The following is a 23282-nucleotide window of genomic DNA, read 5'->3' as shown; positions in this document are numbered from 1 at the left end:
AGACCCCAAATCAGGGATCAGAGCCCCATTGTGATTGGCACCAAAGAAACACCATAGGCTCTTTCCCAAACATCTTGCAGTTTAAATAAAACAGAAGAAGGTGGAAGAGGTTGTAACATACAAGCAGAACAATCCAGGTATTGGGTGGGAAATGTCAGGTTATATATATACCATAAATGTAATATGTGCACATATAGACGCGTATGCATCCTACATCAGTAAGGTCAGTGGCAGTACCACAAGCCCTGTGTGTGGATACAGCGGGTGCTTAGCGAGTGAACAGAAACAGTTGTACGAAGCCAATGCATTGCAGTTCTTTGCGTGCCCGGGCTTCCCTCAATCGCGGGACTTCGCTCAGTCAGTGTGGGAGGGACCAGGTCCCGAGGAGGAGATGACGCTGTGCCGAGGAAGTGAAGGGAGAGGGCGTGACAGTTCTCCGCGCTGCTCACTTCCTGGTCTCTCCCCCCCCCCCCCCCCCAGTAGGAATAGGGGGCAGCACGGATAGCCACTGACGCCTCCTGCTGCAGTAGCAGCCCCGGGGCGTCGCGCGCTTGGCGTCCCTGGCTCGCGAGGCGAATGGAACGTTGCGTTGGGCGACGGAACGTTGACCCGGGTGGCTGCGAGGTGCCGAGCTCGCGCTCGCTGAGCGGGGGCGGCGGCAGCGGACGGGCTGGACCAGCAGCCGCTGCGGGGACCGGCGGCGGCGGCTCTTTATGCGGGTAGGTTGAGCCCCGCGGCTCGCGGTGGGTAGCGGGGCAGCGGGCGGACCTGCAGCGGCCGCACACGCCTAGCCAGGGGCCGGCAGCAGCCGCCCCCCCTCTGCAGGGAGATGCGGGCGACAAGCGGGTCAGGAAACTCGAGGTGGAGCCTGGTATTGTCTCGTGCAAGGGTGAGCGGTGTGTTCCTGCAAGGTGAAGCCGGTGTCCCCAAGGGCAGGTGTGGCTCGTGCCGTGCAACGCCTGAGCTCCGGTGGGATCCCTGGCCGCTTGGCTTGGGAGATGTAGCTGGAAGGGGGTGGGGCGGAAGAAGTGATTCAATGCATAGGCTGTTGGGGAGAGACAAATCTTGGGGAGCATGTGGCTAAGAAGAATGCAAAACAAACAGGGTCTCCCCCAAGTGCTCCATAACCATCGAGGGTCCCTTTCCACCCTTTTTGGCGTATGTTCAGAGCATATAAAGAACTCCCCCAGCCGGCCAGGAGCCCATTTCCACAGTCTTTGGGGTCCTCAAACGTCTACTGAAGTCCTTGGAAATGTGTGGAAGTTGGGGTGTGTTCAAACAGCGCAGGTTCAGGCCCCAACATATCATTTACTAGAGCTGTTTCTGCCAAGGGAACATACATTTGGTATTTGGGTTCTGCACCAGTCAAATATTTTCACATTGGCACTGTTTAAAAGGTAAATTGCATGCAGCTGCCCTGGAAGATGTCTCTTTTTAAATAGACTTTTAACTATTTTTTAAATTTTTATTTTACTACATTTACGCCTTCAGCATCCAGCACTGTTTGTGTTAGTGAACAGTGCTGTTCACAACAGTATATAAACACATCCTTTAATGAGGTGCCTTGGGATTTAAATTCTGCAGCCTCCACAGTTGGACAGTGTCCTGGCAACCTAGGATTGAATTAAAATAAAGAAGTTTGAATGCTGGTGAGATCTTTAACAAGTATTTGAACAGTTAAACATGTACACTCATCTGAAAAGTGTTTTGTACATCATTTGATGTTTAATTGGAGCTTATAACAGCATATTACTGTATAAAAGCTATGATCTCCAGTTTTATGTATAAGCTGTTCTAAAACTATGATGCTATAAGACAGTGGCTCTCAACCTTTCCAGATTACTGTACCCCTTTTAGGGTGACCAGATGTCTCGATTTTATAGGGACCGTCCCGATTTTTGGATTTTTTTCTTATATAGGCTCCTATTACCCTCCACCCCTCTCCTGATTTTTCACATTTGTTGTCGTCACCCTAACCCCTTTCAGGAATCGGATTTGTCTTGCGTACCCCAAGTTTCACCTCACTTAAAAACTACTTGCTTACAAAATCAGACATAAAAATACAAAAGTATCATAGCAGGCTATTACTGAAAAATTGCTTACTTTCTCATGTTTACAATATAATTATAAAATAAATCAATTGGAATATAAATATTGTACTTACATTTCAGTGTAACGTATATAGAGTAGTATAAACAAGCCATTGTATGAAATTTTAGTTTGTACTTACTTCACTAATGCTTTTTATGTAGCCTGTTGTAAAACTAGGTAAATATTTAGGTGAGTTGATGTACCCTTTGGAAGACCTCTGCATACCCCTGGGAGTATATGTACCCCTGGTTGAGAGCCACTGCTATAAGGGGTCTGATAAATTAAAAAGGATAACAGATTTTTTTCTATGTTAATGAAAAGTAATTCCTATTGATTTATTTGTAATACTTTTAAATATTTCTAGTACTTTCAACATTATTATAGAATAATTTTTCCATAAATATATAAATTCAGTATTGTTCACTAGAACTCTTCAGCATTTGAGAAAACCTAGGAATAGAAATCACAAATACTCATCTTTCACCTGCAATCACTTTGAATCTGTTCCCAGAATGCAGATCAGAATTCTGTTAGATTTTTCTTGGCTCCCAATCCAAATAAGGGCAAGTCTTTTTTCAGACACACAAATGAGACTACTGTGCTGGACTTTCAAGGTGATGAAGATGCAAATAAGCCAGGGAGAGAGAGGCTTTCACTCAAATTATGATGGCATATTATTCCATTATGAGGGTAACATAGAAAGTGTGTTGATATTTTACAGCAAATGACTGCCGTCTACATTGTACATTGTTGTAGACTCTACAACAAAACAATAGGATCTTGAGGCAGTTTCAGTGAAAATTATGTTTTTCAGTGTTTAATGAAAGCAACAAAAAAGGCTTATTTAAAATAAGGTAATGACTGTCAATGTAGAAACTTTTATGTAAAAGTGAAGCTACATGTTTGTTTCTGTCATTGCCTTTAAAAGTGCATTAAAGAGCCAGTCATACAAACACTACTGCTGTTTGACTGTAGAATGTACTACCATGAGTAGTTCTTATTTCATCTATGGGACTGATCATAATAAGAAGCATTGCTTTTGGACAAAACGTTCATAGAAATTTAGAGACAAGGACCCCAGAAATTTGATGCAATTGCAGATCTTTTTTGTCATAAAAGAAACTTGATTTTTCCAAATAAATCAAAGGTTTTCAGCATATTAATTCTTACTAGAAATATTTTGCATCATTTTTCATAATAAAGGTTCTATTTCAATTCTTAGTTTTTATTTAAATGCTGCAGTTATAGATAAACTACACATACCTATTTAAAAACTTGCTCAATAAGATAAGTCCCTCACAGAGAGGTTTTCATGACAATATTTGTTTGATTAATCCAGCTTTCTCCCCTTTCCTATGGACTGTTGTCTTTACTCTGATTAGGTTAAGAGAAGAAACTGTGACTACAAATCTTAATAGGTTTCTGTACGAGAGATGTGGGAACTTGTCTTGTGATGACATTTTTGTTCCCTTGTTTGCATTTTTAATGACTAGTTTTTCTTATCTTAGGGCAGGTCTACACTTAAAATGTTGCGTTGGTGTAGCTGTGCCACTGTAGCGCTTAAGTGAAGACACTCCTGTGCCAATCAGCGTAGTTGATCCACCTCTCCGAGAGGCAATAGCTATGTCGATGGGAGAAGCTCTCCCGTTGATGTAGTGCTGCCTACACAGGAGGTTAAGAGCGGTATAACTACATGCTCATTGGGTTATACGACATAGTTATACCGACATAGGTCTGTAGTGTACACTTGGCCTTAGCGTAACAAGAATCTTAGTATAATATCTCGGAATGCTACTTTCCTGCCCTTAGTTGTGAAAGAGGTATAGTAATACTATATCACATCTTACTTGAAAATTTTTTCTCTACAAGCTGACCAGGTAAAGTAATCCAGATGTGACTAACAGTAGCTAGTGGATCCTCTTTGTTCTATGCACTAGATCAGGCTAATCTCAAATTTAAGGTAATTTCAGAGACGATTAGAAATTGAAACTATCCTAATTGTAGTTGAATATACTCCAGGGTGCATGAACTCAAGGAACAGAAGGTTGCTTGCAGTCTCATTGATATTGCAGAGCAGTAAGTTTTATCAGCGACCCCTTATATATCGTCCACTAAGTCTGTGGTTTTCAACTAGGGGTACGCAGAGGTCTTCCAGGGGGTACTCAACTCATCTAGATATTTGCCTAGTTTTACAACATGCTACATAAAAATCACTAGCAAAGTCAGTACAAACTAAAATTTCATACAATGACTTGTTTATACTGTTCATATACTATACACTGAAACGTAAGTAAAATATTTATATTCCAGTTGGTTTATGGTATAATTATATGGTAAAAATGAGAATAAGCAATTTTTCAGTACTAGTGTGCTGTGTCACTTTTGTATTTTTGTAAGTAAGTAGTTTTTAAGTGAGGTGAAAGTTGGGGCTACACAAGACAAATTGGACTCCTAAAAGGTTGAGAACCACTGCAGTAGATAACTAGTCAGAATACTTGCTACTACAGGCTTTGGGATAGCCGAAGTCTCTAGAAAATCCTTAGCATATAGCTGTATCGAGGAGTAGACTAGAGACACAAAAGATTGTGTTAATGCTCCATTCAGATGAATGGAGGAGTGTTGAATGGGGTGCTGTGGGGCACTTGTCAGTATTTTCATCAGTGACTGGGGTGATGATGGTATGCAGAGTATGATAGTCTTGCAGATAGTGCTAAACTGAGGGGATGAGGTTTAAATGCAGTACAGTCTTCAGAAATAAAACAAATGGGCTGAAATCAGTACACTGAGATTCTGCAAAGGTCAGATAAAGAAGTGCGCATAAAGAAGGGATATTCAAATGCACAGATACAGAATGAAGAAATAGTGGGAAGGTAGTAGCACAGTGCCAGAGAGAAGATCAAGGTGTTATAATGGGTAATAAATCAAGAGAGCTAGCAATGTGACACTTTTGCAAAAACCCCACCCCAGCTGTGATAGTCATGTTGCTAAAGCGCAATATAACATGCAGAGTAACTATCCTGGTGTACTCCATATTGGTTAAACCTCAGTTGGAGTACCGTGTTCACGTTTGGGCACTATACTTTAGAGGATGATGTTCAAAGGATAGCAACAAAAATTATTAAGCTATACAGATATGTAAAGGAACATTAAAAAGCACGGGATTAATTATTCTTGGGAGTTAGTTTCAGCAAACAGAAATACTAAGCTTAAACTGCAGTAAAGAAATTCTAGGTTAGAGATGATGTTTTAAAATTAATTTGGGGGTTAATCTGTAGAATTTACCTTACAGCTTCAAGGATATCAGATTTTTCTATGCTTTCTAGTGGGAAAGTAGATTCTCACAGTCAAACTTGATATAATCAAACAGGCCCCCCGCTGCAAAATAATAATTGTTACAGCAGCTTCATTCTTTGACTAGAAATGAAGTAATGAAAGGGTATTTCTAAAAGCTGTTTACGGATATTTTTTTTAAATGTGCATGCTGTATCTATTTTAGGTACTTATATGGCTCCCATAACTTTAGTATATGAGTGTCTTTAATATATTTATCCTCACAACATCCCTGTGAGGTAAATTTTATTCCCATTTTACAGATGGGGAAATTGAGGCCTGGAGACACTAAGTGACTTTTCCAACGTCACACAGGAAGTTTATGGCAGACTAGGGAATTGGGCCCAGGTCTTCCAAGTCCCAGGTTAGAGCCCTAGCTGCTGTATAATTTTCTCTCTGTTCCAGTCTTTTAACTCAGAGTGCCCTTTCTGCCTTAACACTCCTTGTCTTGGACATTATTGGAAATTATAGTTGTAAATTCCAGCTTCTTATTTACGATCAACACTAAACATTTACTACTGTGGTTCTCCGGGTAACACGCTCCTTACAGCAATATGTTTCGCAAAATGGAGACTGAAAACCTTCGTCATCACATAAGCAGGCTTTTTCATGATGACTGTACCTTTGGCGACTGCGGCGGACTGGAGGAATATTGTGAATTACACTGGTGTGAGGTCTGGAATTTACTATTTTAAGTCCTGGGCTAGCATCAAAATAGCAAAGCTGGCCTAAAAGACCAGTGATATTTATCCTGTACAACATCTTGTAAAGCTTTATAGTTAGTAGCTGAAAGCATGATGTCCCCGTTCACTGTTTTGGTCATCAGCTCCTTTGTGTTTATATTTCCAGGATTTATACCTCTCTCTTTATGCAGCTTGAGTAGCTGATGTTTCTTTAGCCCTTTCTAAGCCCACAAAATCTTAAGAAACAAGAAAACTTCTGCCTTCCTTGTTCTGGTGGCAGTTAAAATGTGGTGTGTGTAGGATTCCGTTTTCTTAAATGCTACTGCATGTTCTGAAACTGCCGTAGATCCGTTCAGGTGCTTAATCAAATGCCTGTTGACATCAAAGAGCTTTGGATCAGGCCCTTAGTCTTTTTTTATGTCCAGTCTCTTGCTCATCCTGATCCAATGCATCCTTACATTAGACAGGTAGCCCAGCACTGACTTCATCTTTCTTTGTTAGCTTCTTACCGAACAAAGCAAGGTGGAAATGCCCTTAACAGATGGTGATGTGGTTAGTGCTTTAAACAGTGCCAAATGCCATACATTGATTCTTTCTGCAAAATAACTTCTAATGCAAGGTAAACTCATACAGAAATTATATAGATTTCAAACAAAAACTACCACCATCTGCTCTGAAAAATAGTGTACCACAAACAAAGCTCTTTGCTACTTAGGACAGAAAATATTCATATCTCTTCATTTGAGAAACCATGGGCCTCATTCTCCTTTCACTTATATTGATGTAACTCCATTGACTATTGGAGATACTGCTTATTTACACTGTGTAAATGAGAGGAGAATCGGGCTCTGTGTCTCTTAAACAACCATATCTCCTCATTGCCTATTAGATACAGACCTGCCTGCTGCTGTCAGAACAGAGTCTCCAGACCTGATTTTCAGCCTCACAGACAAACCAGGCCTGCCTTTGAAGCTGGCTGATTTCTACCTCCCCCTACTCCTCAGGGAAAAGTTCCCTTTACATATTCATATCCTTGCTCAACTGCTTCCTTCAGAAATATACAACTCCAATTAAACCTCCACCCAAAACCAGAGGCTTCAAATCAAAGAAATACAATTCTGGCCTCTGATGCATTGGCTAAGAAGAGTTGATTTTTCATAAAGCTGTTAGCTATAGCCCCATATAAACTGCAAAAATAACCACATGAACACTGTTTTGTGAACCATGGGTAAGACCCAGTGATGTTATATTGACTTCAAGAGCTGTACCTGTAAGAAGAATATCATGTGACTCATGATAAAATCATGGGAGTTTGCAGCACGGTTGTTTGAACCTTGATAGGTATCTAAGCTAAACTAGTGTTCCTTAACATGGTTATAATGTTTTTCTTCCCAGAAAAATTGTTTTTATGCTAGACTTTTAAAGAAAACTTCAAACAGTTGTCCTACCACCAAGCGGTGCAGCTCCGCTAGTGCTAGCAATGATGGGAATGCTAGTGTAGCCAGAACAACTTTTTCCTATGTGTCATCTGATCTTGCTTCCAGCAAGTTGAAATCAAAGTGTTAAAAATACCTATGTCCAGTCTATACCACTGCTTCCATGTTGCTGGCACTAGAGAAGCACCTAGGGGCTAGACCAGGGATGGGCAAACTATGGCCCGTGGGCCGGATCTGGCCCTTCAGGGCTTTGGATCCGGCCCGCAGGATTACCCCTGGTGGTGCTGCAGGCCCGGCGCTGCTCTCAGAAGCAGCCCCCGGGCCGGGAGGCAAAGGGCTCCATGTGCCCACGCAGAGCCTTCTGCCCCCCCCCCCCCCCAGGGGCCGCAGCACTTCCTGGAGTGGCGTGGGGACAGGGCAGGCATGCAGGGAGCCTGCCCTGGCCCTGGTGTGCGCCACTGCCACCCCGGAGCCACTTTAGGTAAGCGGCACCGGGCTGGAGCTCAAACCCCTCCTGCCCCCCGCCCCCCAACTTCCTGCCCTAAGCTCTCTGCCTGTACCTCGCACCCCTCCTGCACCCAACTCCCTGCCCTGAGCCCCTTTCTGCACTCCTGTGCATTCCAACCACCTGCCCTGAGCTCCCTGCTGCACCCTACACCCCGTGCACCCCAACTCCCTGCCCTGAGCCCCATCCTGCACTCCGTACCCCTCCTGTACCCCAACCCCCTTCCCTGAGCCCCCTCTTACACTCTGCACCCCTTCTCTGCCCCAATCCCTTGTCCAGAGCCCCTTCCTCCACATCCCGCACTCCACCCCCCCTGCCCCGGCCCTGCATACAATTTCCTCACCCAGATGTGGCCCTCGCCCCAAAAAGTTTGCCCACCCCTGGGCTAGACCAAACGTGGCTGAACTGCTAAAAATTCTCAGTGTAAACTAGGGCAATGAGTTCCCCTCCTGTTGATCAACTAGAGCGCTTTAGTCTTAACAGAAGCAACTAGAAAACATTAAAGTTTTCTGTCTCTTTATAATTATCCCACAGATCCTTTGGTAGAATTCATTTGGGCAAATTTTGGCAGGCACATCTTAGATACAGAGAAGATTTATGTTGCATAAAATTGGTGCAGCAAGATCATCCTTTCACAGTTACAGTTACAACCTCCTTACCAATTTCTGTCACAGTAGATACCCTTATTTGAAAAGATTCATTTAGTTTTCATAGGTATAATCACTAAAGCTTTCAGTTGAAGTGGTAAATTCAGATTCCTAAATAGTTATTGTTTGCAGTATATTTAAAAACATATATTTTTGCTCTTTTGTGACATTTTTATTGAGACTAAGTTATTTAAAGCTGTATACTTCCTGTCTAGAACACCTTTCTTAGCTGCTGGGGATGTGAGATAAATGATAATGCATTTAATCCCTTTGGTTACTGAAAAAGTATTATTTCAGTACCACATCTGCCAGTTCTTTAAATAGTGTCAATGAATTGGTATAGCTTCTATGAAACACGCACAACCAGTGTCTCTTAAATATTTGTAATTAAAAAAAACACTGAAGTGAAAGGAAATGATACAGTTATACCTGAGATCATATTTATATTTTTAAGTATAACCTAGATTTGCAAATCTTTCAAGAAGTCAGATTCTTTTTCTGTCTCTCTCTCTCTCTCTCTCTCTGTGAGATACTCTGGGTTATGTTATGCATGAAGTCAGATTAGGTGACCATAAATTCCAAGGCAAGATGTGAACGTTATGATTCTCTAATTTCAGAAAGTGTATATGTACTTCAGAAAGTTAAATGTTGGCAGATTTCAAATAGTGGCAGTGGTAATATTATCTAGCAATTAAGGCCCTGACCTTTCAGAACTTACTCACGTGCTTAACATTATTACCACTGAAATCAATGGGATTAATACTTGATAGTAAAGTTAAGCATGGACCTATTTTGCCCAATCAGAGTCTAAGGGAGTTCACAGCTATTCATAGGATCAGACCAAGTCAATGAGGACCTTTTCAGTTAAAATGCACATCCTGTGTAATGCAGGTTGATGATGGGATCCAGCATTGAGATTTCAGATCAGCAGATGCATTAATTTCTCAGTTAGACAATAAATGAAGTTTCTCTGACAACACAATTTGTTAAGTCCTAAATATTTCTGTATTTCTGACTACTTTTTCTTTAGCACCCATCTCCAGTATCTGAGATGCTGGACAGGTTTTAACAATTAAACTGAAAACTAGGCACATCATACATTCTGTCTCTAGAAACTCAGCAATTTGACTTTTGATGAACACACAGTCCCTCTCTCCTCTGTATCAGGATGGAAAAATGCACTTTTCCATTAATTTTTTTTTGCAGTACTTTCCAAATAGACAAGTAATCCTAATATTTAGAAATAGATGCAGAAAGTTAACCACTTGTAGAGGACTATTAAATGCAAAGTAGAAGGAACTGTTAAAATCTCTTTGCTGAAAGGTGGATTTTTATATTGAAGGATGGCAATGGTTCTTTAGGAACACTTATGGTACATATGTATTTTGGCATAATGTAAAAATTTTTTGACATGTCTCTGGATTTAAAAACACACCTGGCATGTTAGGCTTTGAAAAGCAGCCACTGTACACATGCAATAACTTTTTGAAAATATTAAGTCATTAAACCAAATTGATTGCTCCCTTGCCAAGATTTTCTTATCTCAATTTTTAGCTAATATTAAAAAAAAAAAAAAAAACCACCTTGAGTCAATAAAGCTATTCTCTTGTATTTTTTTTTTAAATTAGTGAGTTTAAAATCTTAAAATTAGGGCTATCAGATTAATCACACTGTTAACCAGTAATAGAATACCATTTATTTAAATATTTTTTGATGTTTTCTACATTTTCAAATATATTGATTTCAATTACAATACAGAATATAAAGTGTACAGTGCTCACTTTATTTTTGATTGCAAGTATTTGCACTGTAAAAAAAACCCAAAATATTTTCAATTCACCTAATACAAGTACTGTAGTGCAATCTCTTTATCATGAAAGTTGAACTTACAAATGTAGAATTATGTACAAAAAACTGCATTCAAAAATAAAACAGTGTAAAATTTTAGAGTCTGCAAGTGCACCCAGTCCTAATTCTTGTTTAGCCAATCGCTCAGACAAACAAGTTTGTTTACATATGCAGGAGATAATGCTGCATGCTTCTTGCTTACAATGTCACCTGAAAGTGAGAACAGGCATTCTCATGGCACTGTTATAGCCGTCACAAGATATTTAAGTGCCAGATGTGCTAAAGATTCATATATCCCTTCATGCTTCAACCACCATTCCAGGGGACATGTGTCCAAGCTGATAACTGGTTTTGCTCGATAACAATCCACAGCAATGCGGACCGATACGTGTTCATTTTCATTATCTGAGTCAGATGCTACCAGCAGAAGGTTGATTTTTCTTTTTTGGTGGTTCAGGTTCTGCAGTTTTCGCATCGGAGTGTTGCTCTTTTAAGACTTTTGAAAGCATACTCCACACCTTGTCCCTCTCAGTTTTTGGAAGGCACTTCAGATTCTTAAGCGTTGGGTCCAGTGCTGTGGCTATCTTTAGAAATCTCACATTGGTACCTTCTTTGCGTTTTGTGAAATCTGCAGTGTGTGTGTTCTTAAAATGAACGTGTGCTGGGTCATCATCCGAGACTGCTATAACATGAAATATATGGCAGAATGTAGGTAAAACAGAGCAGGGGACATACAGTTCTCCCCCAAGGAGTTCAGTCACAAATTTAATTAACGCATTATTTTTTTAATGAGCGTCATCAGCATGGAAGCATGTCCTCTGGAGTGGTTGCTGAAGCATGAAGGGGCATACGAATGTTTAGCATATCTAGCACATAAATACCTTACAAATCCAGCTACAAAAATGCCATGCAAAAATGCCTGTTCTCAGTTTGTGTTGACATTGTAAATAAGAAGAGAGCAGCATTATCTCCTATAAATGTAAACAAACTTGTTTGTCTTAGCGATTGGCCAAACAAGAAGTAGGACTGGGTGAACTTGTAGGCTCTGAAGTTTTACATTGTTTTGGTTTTGAGTACAGTTATGTAACAAAATAAAAAAATCCACCTTTGTAAATTGCACTTTCACAACAAAGAGATTGCACTACAGTACTTGTATGAGGTGAATTAAAAAATACTATTTCTATTGTTTATCATTTTTACAGTGCAAATATTTGTAATAAAAAATAATATACACAGATTTCAATTACAACACAGAATACAGTGTATATGAAAATGTAGAAAAGCATCCAAAATATTTAATAAATTTCAATTGGTATTCTATTGTTTAACAGTGCAATTAAAATTGCGATTAATTGTGATTAATTTTTTTAATTAACTGCAATTAATCGACAATCCTACTTAAATATATATTTCCAGACTAAGATATTGGCTTCTAATGGGAAACAGTAATATAGATCCTTTTTAAAAGGGAGATAAAATCCTAGAAATAGTGGTTTATAATGGAAGCCAGGTAAACGTGCTATAGTTCAGAATCTACCAGATACCTTAGCAGTTGTTTTGATACTGTTTTATCTGCACTAGAATACATGTTCTTTATGAAAAAAAAGGAATCCTTTCCATTGAGGAATTCATTCCTACTCAAGGGTTTGTTAGTGACAGTCATCCTCACCAGATGGTCCATGTTGTCAATATGCATCAAACATAGCAATCATATATACAACGGACCTTGCTAAATTTTGGCAAAAGTGACCCATTTCAACCAAGTGAGAAAAATCATTTTCTTCTGAATGTTAGAAATCTCCCAATGTAGCTTTCTGTAGGAAGATTTTTCCAGTTTGATATTGAAGAAGAAGGTATAAATACAGAAAATAAAAGATTAGGAAATTGCAACCAACGGTTTAGGGAAAAAATTGCCTACGACATAGGATGTATTTGTGTTGCTATGGCTGAATGTAGTTTGGTTGTTAATACCATGTGTTCAGTTACACACAATTTATAGGGCAACGTATATGATCATCAGCCTTTTGGATGAGATGTGAAACTGGGGAGCTGTTCTCCCGTGGTAATTAAAAATCTAATGGCATTTTTATGCAAGTGTTGTTAAAGCTGTTAACATTGGAACATGGTCAGATTTCAGTTTGAGTAAGAAGGTTCTACAGTGTTAAATTCACCTGCTGTTTCAGTTGGATATGATCCTCACTTCCTATTTTATTATTATTAATCATGGTATTATTATTATTAATTATGGTAGTGCATAAAGACCAACTGCATTGGGCCCCATTGTGCTAGGTGCTGTACAGACATGGAGTACTGTAGTAGACAGCCCCTGCCCTGAAGAGCTTACAATCTAAATAAACAAGACAGGCACCACGTGAAGGAAATGGGTGTTAACATGAAAGCAGAGTGAACAATATGATGGTAGCTAACATCTTTGGGGAAATGTTTTTTAATTTTTTTTTTGGGTGGGTTTAGTTAGGAGGGGATAACGTAAATGGAAAGGAAAAAGGGGAGAGGGGACATCAAAGGGGTGAAGTGGATAAGAGGGGCAGGTGGCGGTGTAAAGGGTGAAGAGACAGTGAAGGAGAGGGCTGGAGCAAACATTCAATCAGCACAGGGCAGAGAAAGTCCAGTCAGAACTATGCAAAGTTCTCTGAATGCCCAAACATTTGGCTGCTGCTCCAGCTGGAGTCTCTGGCTGCTTTTTCTCTGCAGGTTTTCCCCAAGACCAGGTGTGGAGGGAAGGAACCACCTGGGCAGTAGTTTCCTCAGAGTGTGGGGGAATCTCGCACTTGTGCATCTGAGGGGATGCCAGGGGGAGGAGCGGCCCTGGCTGGACCCATTTTACCCGCTTCTCTCCCAGTGCTGCAGACCCTGGTTTGGCTGCTTCTGCAGCTGCTCCTACCAGCTCCTACCTAACTGCTGTGTTGTGTTTTGTTAAATAGTTGAAGCAGTGGATGCGTTGCAGTGGTGGGTTAAGGGATTCCTATGTATAATTTATAAGTCTTCTGATAAAGTTTGAAAAGCACTTGGGCTCCTTCTGGACAAGAAGTTCTGTATAAACGTTAGATTATCTCTAAAACACAGTTTTATATTTATTGACTTTCTTTTTGTATTTCAGCTCCCATTCTGCAGCCTGGAATCTTCTACATGCTTCTCATACCGTTATGTAGAAGGAGCTTTCTGAGTTTCATTTGTAAAGCAGAAGACGACTATTTTTGATTTTTTCACATGCAAGTATGGACATTATAATCTATGATGATTACTCCAATCCACCGCTTCAGAGATATTGAGAGGAAACCTGAATACCTCCAGCCAGACAAGTGTGTTCCACCTCCTAGCCATAGTTCCTTGGGAACAATGTGGTTTATTCGAGACGGCTGTGGTATTGCATGTGCTGTTGTTACCTGGATGCTTGTCTTCTATGCAGACTTTGTAGTCCTTCTTGTTATGTTAGTTCCATCAAGAGACTATATTTATAGCGTGATCAATGGGATATTGTTCAACATGTTGGCTTTCCTGGCTTTGGCTTCACATTTTCGAGCTATGCTATCAGATCCGGTAAGTATACTGTTCCGTTTTTCTTGCCTGCCAGATATAGGGTAACTTGGGCCCTTGGTGCATAGCAAATTTAAATAACTTGTCTGTGTCATCATGATGAGTAAGCTTGGTATTGTGGTATGCTAATATATCATTCTGTTGTGTCAGATTGACTCGCCAAATGCAAAGGACCAAATCTCAGATTCTCTTGTGCCTGGTATGAACAGCTTTCTATTGATGTGAAAAGGGGAAGAGAGAGAGAGAGACTACCACCCTTTTACTCACTAGTACTAGATATAATGTTTGTGGCTTGTCATGACCTGACAAGCCGGAAAGCTAGAAAAACTTGTTTCTATTGTATGTCTCATCAAATGTCACTACAGCAGACTGGGGTAGGAAAAAAATTACGAGGACTTCTCTAATAAAAAAGTTAGGATTCTTTTTCACATTAACGATTTAGCTGAAATTATTGGATTATACCTACTAATTTGGTTGTCTGTTTTAGCATTAAATCCCCCTAATAATATCAGCCCATATCTCTGTGGCTTCAAAAATGTATCAGACTCTTTGTAACTGGAAGGCTAAACATTCTAAGGTTACATTTGAAACACAAGATGGATAGTGCAATATCCAGGGACTTTGCCCTGATCAGAAACACAGTCCTACCCTCCTTTCTCCTCACATCTCTGAACGGTTGGGAAGGGGATTTTTATCAGAGTGCTATCCCTAAATCTTCTTTGATATCTGTCTAGTATATTAAATTTAAAATTCTTGTTCTTCTAGCTGACGGAAAGGAGAGTAAGTTTTGTCTCTTCTGCCTTCAGAGTCTAGTCGCTGGTGTTGGGAATGTTGAAAGGGTCTCTGCCACTCTGATCCCTCCCCCAAGCTCCACTTTGTGGGTAAACCCCCCACCATGAAAACTCGAATGCCTGTATTTATTGCTTAGCTTGCATCTTATTCAGGCACGTCAGCAGGAAACTGACCTAGCAGTGAAATTGTTAATATTAAGGTTAGAGATCTTTAATTTCTTGTCTTTTGAGAGTTAAGATTCCTTCAGCAACATTAACTCAGCAATAGTAAAGATGCATATTTAAGGGGAGACTTAAAAAACTGCACCATCATAGTGAATGCAAGAATGTTACCTAATCTGATTTTTTTCTGGGCCTTTTTTTTTTTTAAGTGGTATTTGTATACTTAACATCTCTCTAAAAGTTCTCATTTAAAAAACCCAAAACAAATTGGACGTTTATGAACACACACAAAATATGTTTTAATGTAAGCAAAAACATTTCAGTTGTGTAACTTTTATGAGCACACATGCATCTGTCCAAGTTGCTGTGACACAAGGTCAGATGATACGTCCAAGTAAACAGATAAGGATTACACCCTGCTTATTATTTATGTACTATAGTATGGCCTTACAATAGTGTCCTTTCTGTATCTTTCTCTTGTTCAATCGAATTGTGAAATATTGTGGTTCATGTTAGGGAAACTTGTATCTCTCTTCCCTTCCAAGAGCTTGAACTGGGTCTCTTGATGTTATTGACGAACGCTGTGGGTACTGAAATCTTTGTTTTCATTTCCAGGGTGCTGTGCCCAAAGGTAATGCCACAAAAGAATTCATTGAGAGTTTACAGCTGAAGCCAGGACAGGTCGTTTATAAGTGTCCAAAATGCTGTAGCATCAAACCAGACAGAGCACATCACTGCAGGTATAGTCACTTGTGTGGTGTGATTTAATGATGTGATGCTGTGGTTCAGGATTAAAAGAAAGTACTTATGTGGTGGACCAGTGTACTGTTGTAGGATGGAATTTCCAAGGGGGCTTAAAGGATTTATCCACCTAACTCCCATTGAACCCTAATGTGAGTTGGGTGCCTAACTCTCTTAAGTTCCTCTGAAAATCCCAGTGCTTAACGAAAACCATAAAATGTAGCATGTCCCAGAATGCTTCAATATTGTACCTTTTGACATTATGACGCTTTCTGATTGTGAAGCACTTTGCTACCTGCCTTTGTCTGTGGCTTGCTTGGGGTCAGCTCCTTGACCCTCCTGGCAACACAAGCACTCCCCTCCAAGTCTTGTGCTATATTTACAGGTTAGCAATAGGGACACACCAACCCCTGAGTCCTGCGAGAATCCCCTTTAGTGTCCAGCCCCTGTTTCACTGGACACTCACAGAATTACCAGGCCTGCTGTTCCCAAAGGAACAGTTCACCACAGCTTACTAATTCTTACTTAGACTTAGAACACAGCTCCACTTCACACACAGCCAGAGTCAGGGATGGGCCACGAGGGCAACTGCCCAGAGTGCCATGGTGTGGGGGGGAACGAGGGGTGGTGTGAGGCAGTGCAGAGGTGTGTGCTGCCAGCTGGCAGCGGAGCGCTGCAAACTCGCAGAGGTAATGCATGGGGGGGTGCCGGCGGGGGTGTGAGCGGTGATGCACAGATACTACTCGTCCCCTCCCCCCAACGTTCCTCCGCGCCACCTTAGGAGGCTATGATCGGGGGAGTGAGGAGCAACAGCAGGACTCCCTGCATCCAGGTCACTTTCCCCACTTGGACTGTGCTGTGAGGCGAAGCTGATACTCTCCTCTCCTCCCCTCCCCTTACACAGCTCAAGTAAGTTCATAGAGGAGTTAGATAACTTCATGGAGGATAGGTCCATCAGTGGCTATTAGCTAATATGGTCATGGATGCAACCCTATGCTCTGGGTGTCCCTAAAACTCTGGTGGCCAGAAGCTCGGACTGATGATGGGATGGGTCCCTCGATAAATTGCCCTGTTCTGTTAACTTCTTCTGAAACATCTGGTAATAGTCAGATTTTAAGCTGTCATGGGAGAAGAGGAAAGGTCCTCTCATGGATTGGTAACTGGTTAAAAGATAGGAAACAAAGGATAGGAATAAATGGTCAGCTCTCAGAATGGAGGTAAAAGGTGGTGCCCCGCCCCCAGGGGTCTGTACTGGGACTAGTCCTATTCAACATATTCATAAATAATCTGGATAAAGGGGTAAACAGTGAGGTGGCAAAATTTGCAGATGATACAAAACTACTCAAGGTAGTTAAGTCCCAGGCAGACTGCAAAGAGCTACAAAGGGATTTCTCAAAACTGGGTGCTTGGGCAACAAAATGGCAGATGAAATTCAGTGTTAATAAATGCAAAGTAATGCACATTGGAAAACGTAATCCCAACTATACATATAAAGAGATGGGGTCTAAATTAGCTGTTACCACTCAAGCAAGAGATCTTGGAGTCATTGTGGCTAGTTCTCTGAAAACATCCACTCAATGTGCATCGGCAGTCAAAAAAGCAAACAGAATGTTGGGAATCATTAAGAAGGGATAGATAATAAGACAGAAAATATCATATTGCCTCTTTATAAATCCATGGTACGCCCACATCTTGAAAACTGCATGCAGATGTGGTTGCCCCATCTCAAAAAAAGGTAGATTGGAATTGGAAAAGGTTCAGAAAAGGGCAACAAAAATTATTAGGGGTATGGAACAGCTTCCGTATGAGGAGAGATTAATAAGACTGGGACTTTTCAGCTTGGAAAAGAGATGACTAAGGGGGGATATGATAGAGGTCTATAAAATCATGACTGGTGTGAAGAAAGTAAATAAGGAAGTGTTGTTTTCTCCTTCTCAGAACACAAGAACTAGGGGTCGCCAAATGAAATTAATAGGCAGCAGGTTTAAAACAAACAAAAGGAAGTATTTCTTCACACAGTGCGCAGTCAACCTGTGGAAATCATTGCCAGGGGATTTTGTGACGGCAAGGGGATCCCTCTAACCCGTATATACCCCTGTCTGGTACAAAGAGATCTCTGGGTCACAGACACATTTGAACCAGAATTATTCACCAGTGGTTAAAAGCAATTGAAAATGACATGTGAGTCATGAATAGTACTTTCTTTGTCATGGTTTATTTGTGGACCAAATTTCTTCAAGCATGTCAGTCACTTGTCCATGACAAGTGTGAAGTTTTAAAAGGCATAAAAAATTCTTAATGATTTTTAAATCACTTTTTCACAGTTATGAAATATAATATTATTTAAAATAAAGTATTTTTTTCTGGGAAAATGGTGTATAAATACAGGGAAGGCTGTTGCACACAGCTCAGTGGAGAGTACATGAAAGTTATAGTTGCAGTTATAAGCAGCAAGACTGCATAAGGTTGATATAGCTCTGATTGTATTAAATCTTACTTTACTAGTCTGTCACTGGGTCCTCTGTCAAGATAATCAGTGATATACAATATGGGTAAGTGGGAATGAAACAGGAAGAGAAATGGGTGAAAGGGTGAACTGAGAGGAAGAAGACCCAGAGAGGATATATAAATAGAAAGTCATAGAAGTCAGAAATCAAAATGTGTGTAAGTCCATAAAAAGTGGCATGTCTCAAAATACTAGTGTCTTCATTCACGGACCTGATGGCATTTGTGACTTTGGCTTTAATTAGCCTTTTTTATTACTACTAAATTAATTTAAAACTTGCTTTAAATACAGGTAGTTTAATTTCAGATTTCCATATTTTGATTTACAAAGGACAAACCAAAATTATGGGACCTAAATTATACCTGTGGTGGGGAGTTGGGGGCTTCCCTCCCCTCTCCCCACTTTCCCTCTCTCTTTTTGATGAGACAAACATCCTTGGGGGAGTTATTCACAATAAGCTTTTAGTGTTAAAACCGTTATTTAGGTCATTAATTTCTGATTTTTTTTTTTATTTTTTTTTTATAGTATAAAATAGAAAAACTGTTTGTTTCAGTAAGTAGTTAAAGGATCTGTATGAGCTTCATCATTCCCCTTCCCCCCAGTATATTCCTAGAGGATTTGCATGAAGGGACTGCAGTTACTTTCAGTCTGGGGGGGTTATGACTATTGAATCTGGGGGCAAATATTGACCTGAGTAACTTTGTTTGCTTGAGGAGAAAAAATCTTAGGACCCAGTCATGCAAAGCGTGCTGGTCCTGAGCCTGCACAGTCTGACATCCAAAATCAAGATCTTAGTTGCTTATTTGCATCATGGGAATTTTATTTCTTGCTTTTGGGGACTACTTCCTTCCAGGATCTGTAATAAATACTCGACTATTTCAAAATAGGGATGTTAATATTTATTAACTTACTTTTTTTTGTTTTATGATCAGTACGTTCTTGTAATTAGTTTCTTAAGTGTTTGAGTTTTTTCTTTAAGGTCAAAACAGTTTAACTTTATAATAAGAAAAATATAATAAGCAGAACCCTCCATTTCTGTTTAAATCCTGTGAGGGTTGTTGTGAAACCACTATTTTTGTGTGTGTGCATTTTAGTGCCAGGAGACTGGCTTCCTTCACTGATATATCATATGATAGAAGAGCAAAAAGGCTTTTATGATGATAGTTGGAGATTTAAAATGCCAGTGAAGCAGCAGTGACTAATAAACTAAGAGAAACTAACATGACAATGAATTAATCATCTTTGATTGTTTGACTCCTAAGCACAGTATGCGTTTGCAGGACTTTTGTTTATTAAAATTTGTAATTAGAATTGTTACACTTTAGTGCTTCTGCCCACTTTTGCTGAGTGCTTAAAATCTAATTTTGTAATTGTGGTGGTGGTGTCTCAGTGACTCCCACTGGTAAATTAATCCAGTGCCTGATTGACTTCATTGTCAGATATTTTTCTGAAAAAATAATTAGAATTTTCCATTATTATTTTTTTAAAGTAAATCTCCTGTCAGAGTAAATTTAATAAATAGGAACAATTTCAGTAATTTGTTACAAAGGTTATTCTGAGAAGTTTATCCATTGCTGTATCCTGTGATTCTATTTTTTATTCTACTACTTTGAAACTCTCTCAGAGCCTGGAGGTCAAACCCAGACTAGATTAAATATATTTAATTTCATTTGGTTAAATTTAATGTTCAATCTCTGCATATTAGTGGAACCATTAATCATAATGTTACTTTGTTGTGATTTGACATTTACATTTTGCACAACTGCAATTAGGGACAATTTAGGTTGACAACTTTGAACAGAAGAAGCCGTGTGTGTGTGTGTGTATATGTATATATATACACACACAATTTATTTATTTATTTTCAGGTTCAAATTGTATTTCAGGATTCTCTCCTTTTATCTTTCCAGATGCCCGATATTTTCTTTGTACTCTTGCTGTATTTTCTGAAAACCACACACTATAAAGGTTTGTTCTTTATTTCAGTGTTTGCAAGAGGTGTATTCGGAAGATGGATCATCACTGTCCATGGGTTAATAACTGTGTGGGAGAGAATAACCAGAAGTACTTTGTACTGTTTACAGTAAGTTGTTTGAGTAAATTTTTCTGTCCAACCAGAGACAATGAAATTCCAAGCATGACTGTTAAACGGCTGTGAAGATATTTTTTTTATTTTTTTTAATTTATTTTTTTTAAGTAGAACTGGGAAATATATTACAAATTAGCAAAATTAAATAATTAGGGAGCAAATGTAATAAAAGAACAGGAATAAGTCATCACAAAAGGTACTTTGCCATTTATTTTGTCAATTGTGTAGCGTTGATTGGTATAATACATAGCGTAGCAGTAAATATACCTCACAAAATACTCCACAGTAATAATAGTGAAGTCTCAATCAGCTTTTTGGGGTAGGGGCTGACTTTTTATTCTGTATTAATATTTTATTTATACAGTACTTTGCACAATGGAGTTCAGGTCCATGACTAGGGTTCCAAGATGCTACAATAATACAAATAATAATAATGATTGTGCCTCATTATTGCATCTGCTGTTACCTCTTTGCTGCAAGAGTGGAGAGAAACCTCATATTTTTGGCAAGGATTACAAGTGTTCTACTTGTAAGTAGTCAATGTTGGCACTCAAAAATCAGGCAGAAATGCTTCTGATTTTCTGACTGTGTGCTGTATCTACTGTATATAGAGCAGAAGTATGGGAGTGCAAACTTAATTACAATATTTTCCATGTAAACAGTGAAATCTGGGCTCCATTGAAGTCCATGACAAAAATCCTAGGATTTCACCCAAAAAATTCATGTCAAGAGAATATTACAGCTGCACAATTGACTTTCAGTGTTGTTCCATTTTATCAGTAATCTTTTATGGTAAGTCTCTAGGTGGAAGATGGTCTGTTACAATATTAGGAAATAGGTGCAAGTCTTCAGTCAGGCTTGAAGTAAGAATTGAAAATAAATGTATGAACCCTTTAATTTGCTTCTCACTGTATGGTGTATTGTGCTATTGCCAGAGGTACACCTTGTCATCTTTCTTTTTGCGGCACAATACCTAGTTTAGTTGGGAAAACAGGAAAATATTTACACCGGGTACTTTTCCACCGGACTACTCTCTCCTCTGTCTGATTAAGCCTGTACTAGCTTAAGAGGGAGGAATGGGAAATATATTTATATCTCTCCTTTCAATATACAGATTGGAATACTATTCCTAGCTGGCTCATTCTGAATGTGGGATGTTGGATTTCAGGTTCAGCTAAAATTGACAAGTCTCTATTTCAAAATGGACCGTATTTTAAACCTAATCTGAGGAAAAGATGCAACAAGTTTTTCTATTAATCTCTTTTTAAGGGTTCAGGAGGAGGAAGGATGGTAGCACATAAAAGCATCAAAAGAAAAATATTTTTCCATTGTCTTTCACTTGCACCTCATTTGGAAGATATTATGTTCCCATATTTGTTAGTATTTGTCTCATTCTGTACCACTACAATGAAAACCTTCCTACGTATATGTGTGTATGGTGCAAGTGGTGGGGGTAGCAATGCCTATAGGTAACAATATAAAATTTTCCGTGCTAAATGTCTGCCTCATGTTTAAATTTTATTTATTTATTTATTAAATTTAAGTGAAAATGGTTTAGCTGTTTTTCAGAATGAGATCAAGGAAAAACACATTTTGCCAATAGTAAAAATAAAACCAAAAACTCAATGAAAACTTACAGCTGTTACACTGAAAAGCCCTAGCGCCTCCATGCTTTGGAACAGTGACTTGAAATTTGGCAGTGTTGTCCTGGTATCAGGGGTGTGCCATTTGCTGTCTCCCTGAAAATCCACCCAAATTTGGCCAAGTTATGAGCCTCTAAAAATCTCATTTTGCACATTATCAGTAGAGACTATATTGTGCAGTAGAGACTACAAATAGTATATGATAGGCAACATGGCCTTGTGGATAGATAGCTGAACTGGAATTAAGGAAACCTGGGTTCTGTTCTCAGCTGTGCTGTTGTCCTGCTGGGTGACCTTGGGCAACTCACTGCATCTCTCTGCCTCAGTTTCCCTATCTGTGAAATAGGAATAATGATACTGACCTCCTTTGTATGACCATCCTTTAATTGATGAAAAGTGCTATATAAGGGCTAGGTGTTATCATCATATAACAAGATTGCATCAGAATGCATATGCACAAGGGGGCCAAATTAAGGCTGTCTACCTGAGTTTTGGCACTTCCTAATTTTTGAGTGCTCGACTTTGCAGCCTTAACACTTTTAATGTAGTTTATTTGGACATATGTGTATAAGCAGCTTTTACAGCTATGCTTAAATATTTTAAATACATTGTGTTTCAGATGTATATAGCACTAATTTCCATGCATGCCCTAATCATGGTGGGATTTCACTTCCTGTATTGCTTTGAAGAAGACTGGACAAGTGAGTATTGACGAAGTATTCCTTTCAAATACCAAATTAACCTGTAGAGAAAGCATTGTGATGTAGTTTAGGGGAAGGGCAGCTTTTTTTTTACTGCTAGTTGCCAGAGAATGCTGTTAATGTTATGAGCTACTTTTTATTTTTGTGACCATTCCTGGGGTTTTAAAATTCCACCTATCCTGTTAGGAATCTGTTGTTACTGCTGCCTCTGGACCCTATTGATGGGGTCCTCATCTTTTGTATTGGCCTCTGGGTATTAGGTGTCTGGTAAAATTTAGAATCCTTGGTCAGGGCAATATCTGCAAGTGGCTTACTTGTGGGTAGAGAACTGTTTTTAAGCAGTTCTCATTATTGGATTTCACAGAACTTTGAGAATATATTAGAATTAATTCATAAGCTAGTAATTAAATTTTGTTGGTTGTATAATTTTTCTTATTTCCCCCTCACTCACTCATAGAAATGCAGGGCTGGATGAGACCTCAGAAGGTCATCAGGTCCAGCCCCCTGCACTGAGGCAGGACCAAATAAATCTAGACCATCCCTGACAGGTGTTT

General features: G+C 39.5%; 1 protein-coding gene across 2 annotated transcripts in view; it reads left to right on the top strand.

The window, feature by feature from the left end:
* Positions 1–451: 451 nt before the first annotated feature.
* The window catches only part of ZDHHC3 (zinc finger DHHC-type palmitoyltransferase 3), a 29571-nt gene continuing 6740 nt past the window's right edge, over positions 452–23282 (top strand). The window contains exons 1-5 of one of the 2 annotated variants that reach the window (XM_045007951.1): positions 452–719; positions 13659–14098; positions 15664–15788; positions 20282–20378; positions 22647–22728. In XM_045007951.1, the coding sequence (XP_044863886.1) occupies positions 13793–14098; positions 15664–15788; positions 20282–20378; positions 22647–22728 (610 nt within the window). In that variant the 5' untranslated portion in view covers positions 452–719; positions 13659–13792. Of the gene's footprint in view, positions 720–751; positions 890–13658; positions 14099–15663; positions 15789–20281; positions 20379–22646; positions 22729–23282 lie in introns of those variants that run through there. The other variant, XM_045007952.1, reaches the window with a different exon arrangement.

This window comes from Mauremys mutica, chromosome 2 (assembly GCF_020497125.1).
Source record: "Mauremys mutica isolate MM-2020 ecotype Southern chromosome 2, ASM2049712v1, whole genome shotgun sequence".
Classification (NCBI taxonomy): domain Eukaryota; kingdom Metazoa; phylum Chordata; order Testudines; family Geoemydidae; genus Mauremys; species Mauremys mutica.
The sequence above is the reverse complement of the archived record's forward strand: the minus strand, read 5'-3'. Positions and strand labels throughout refer to the sequence as shown.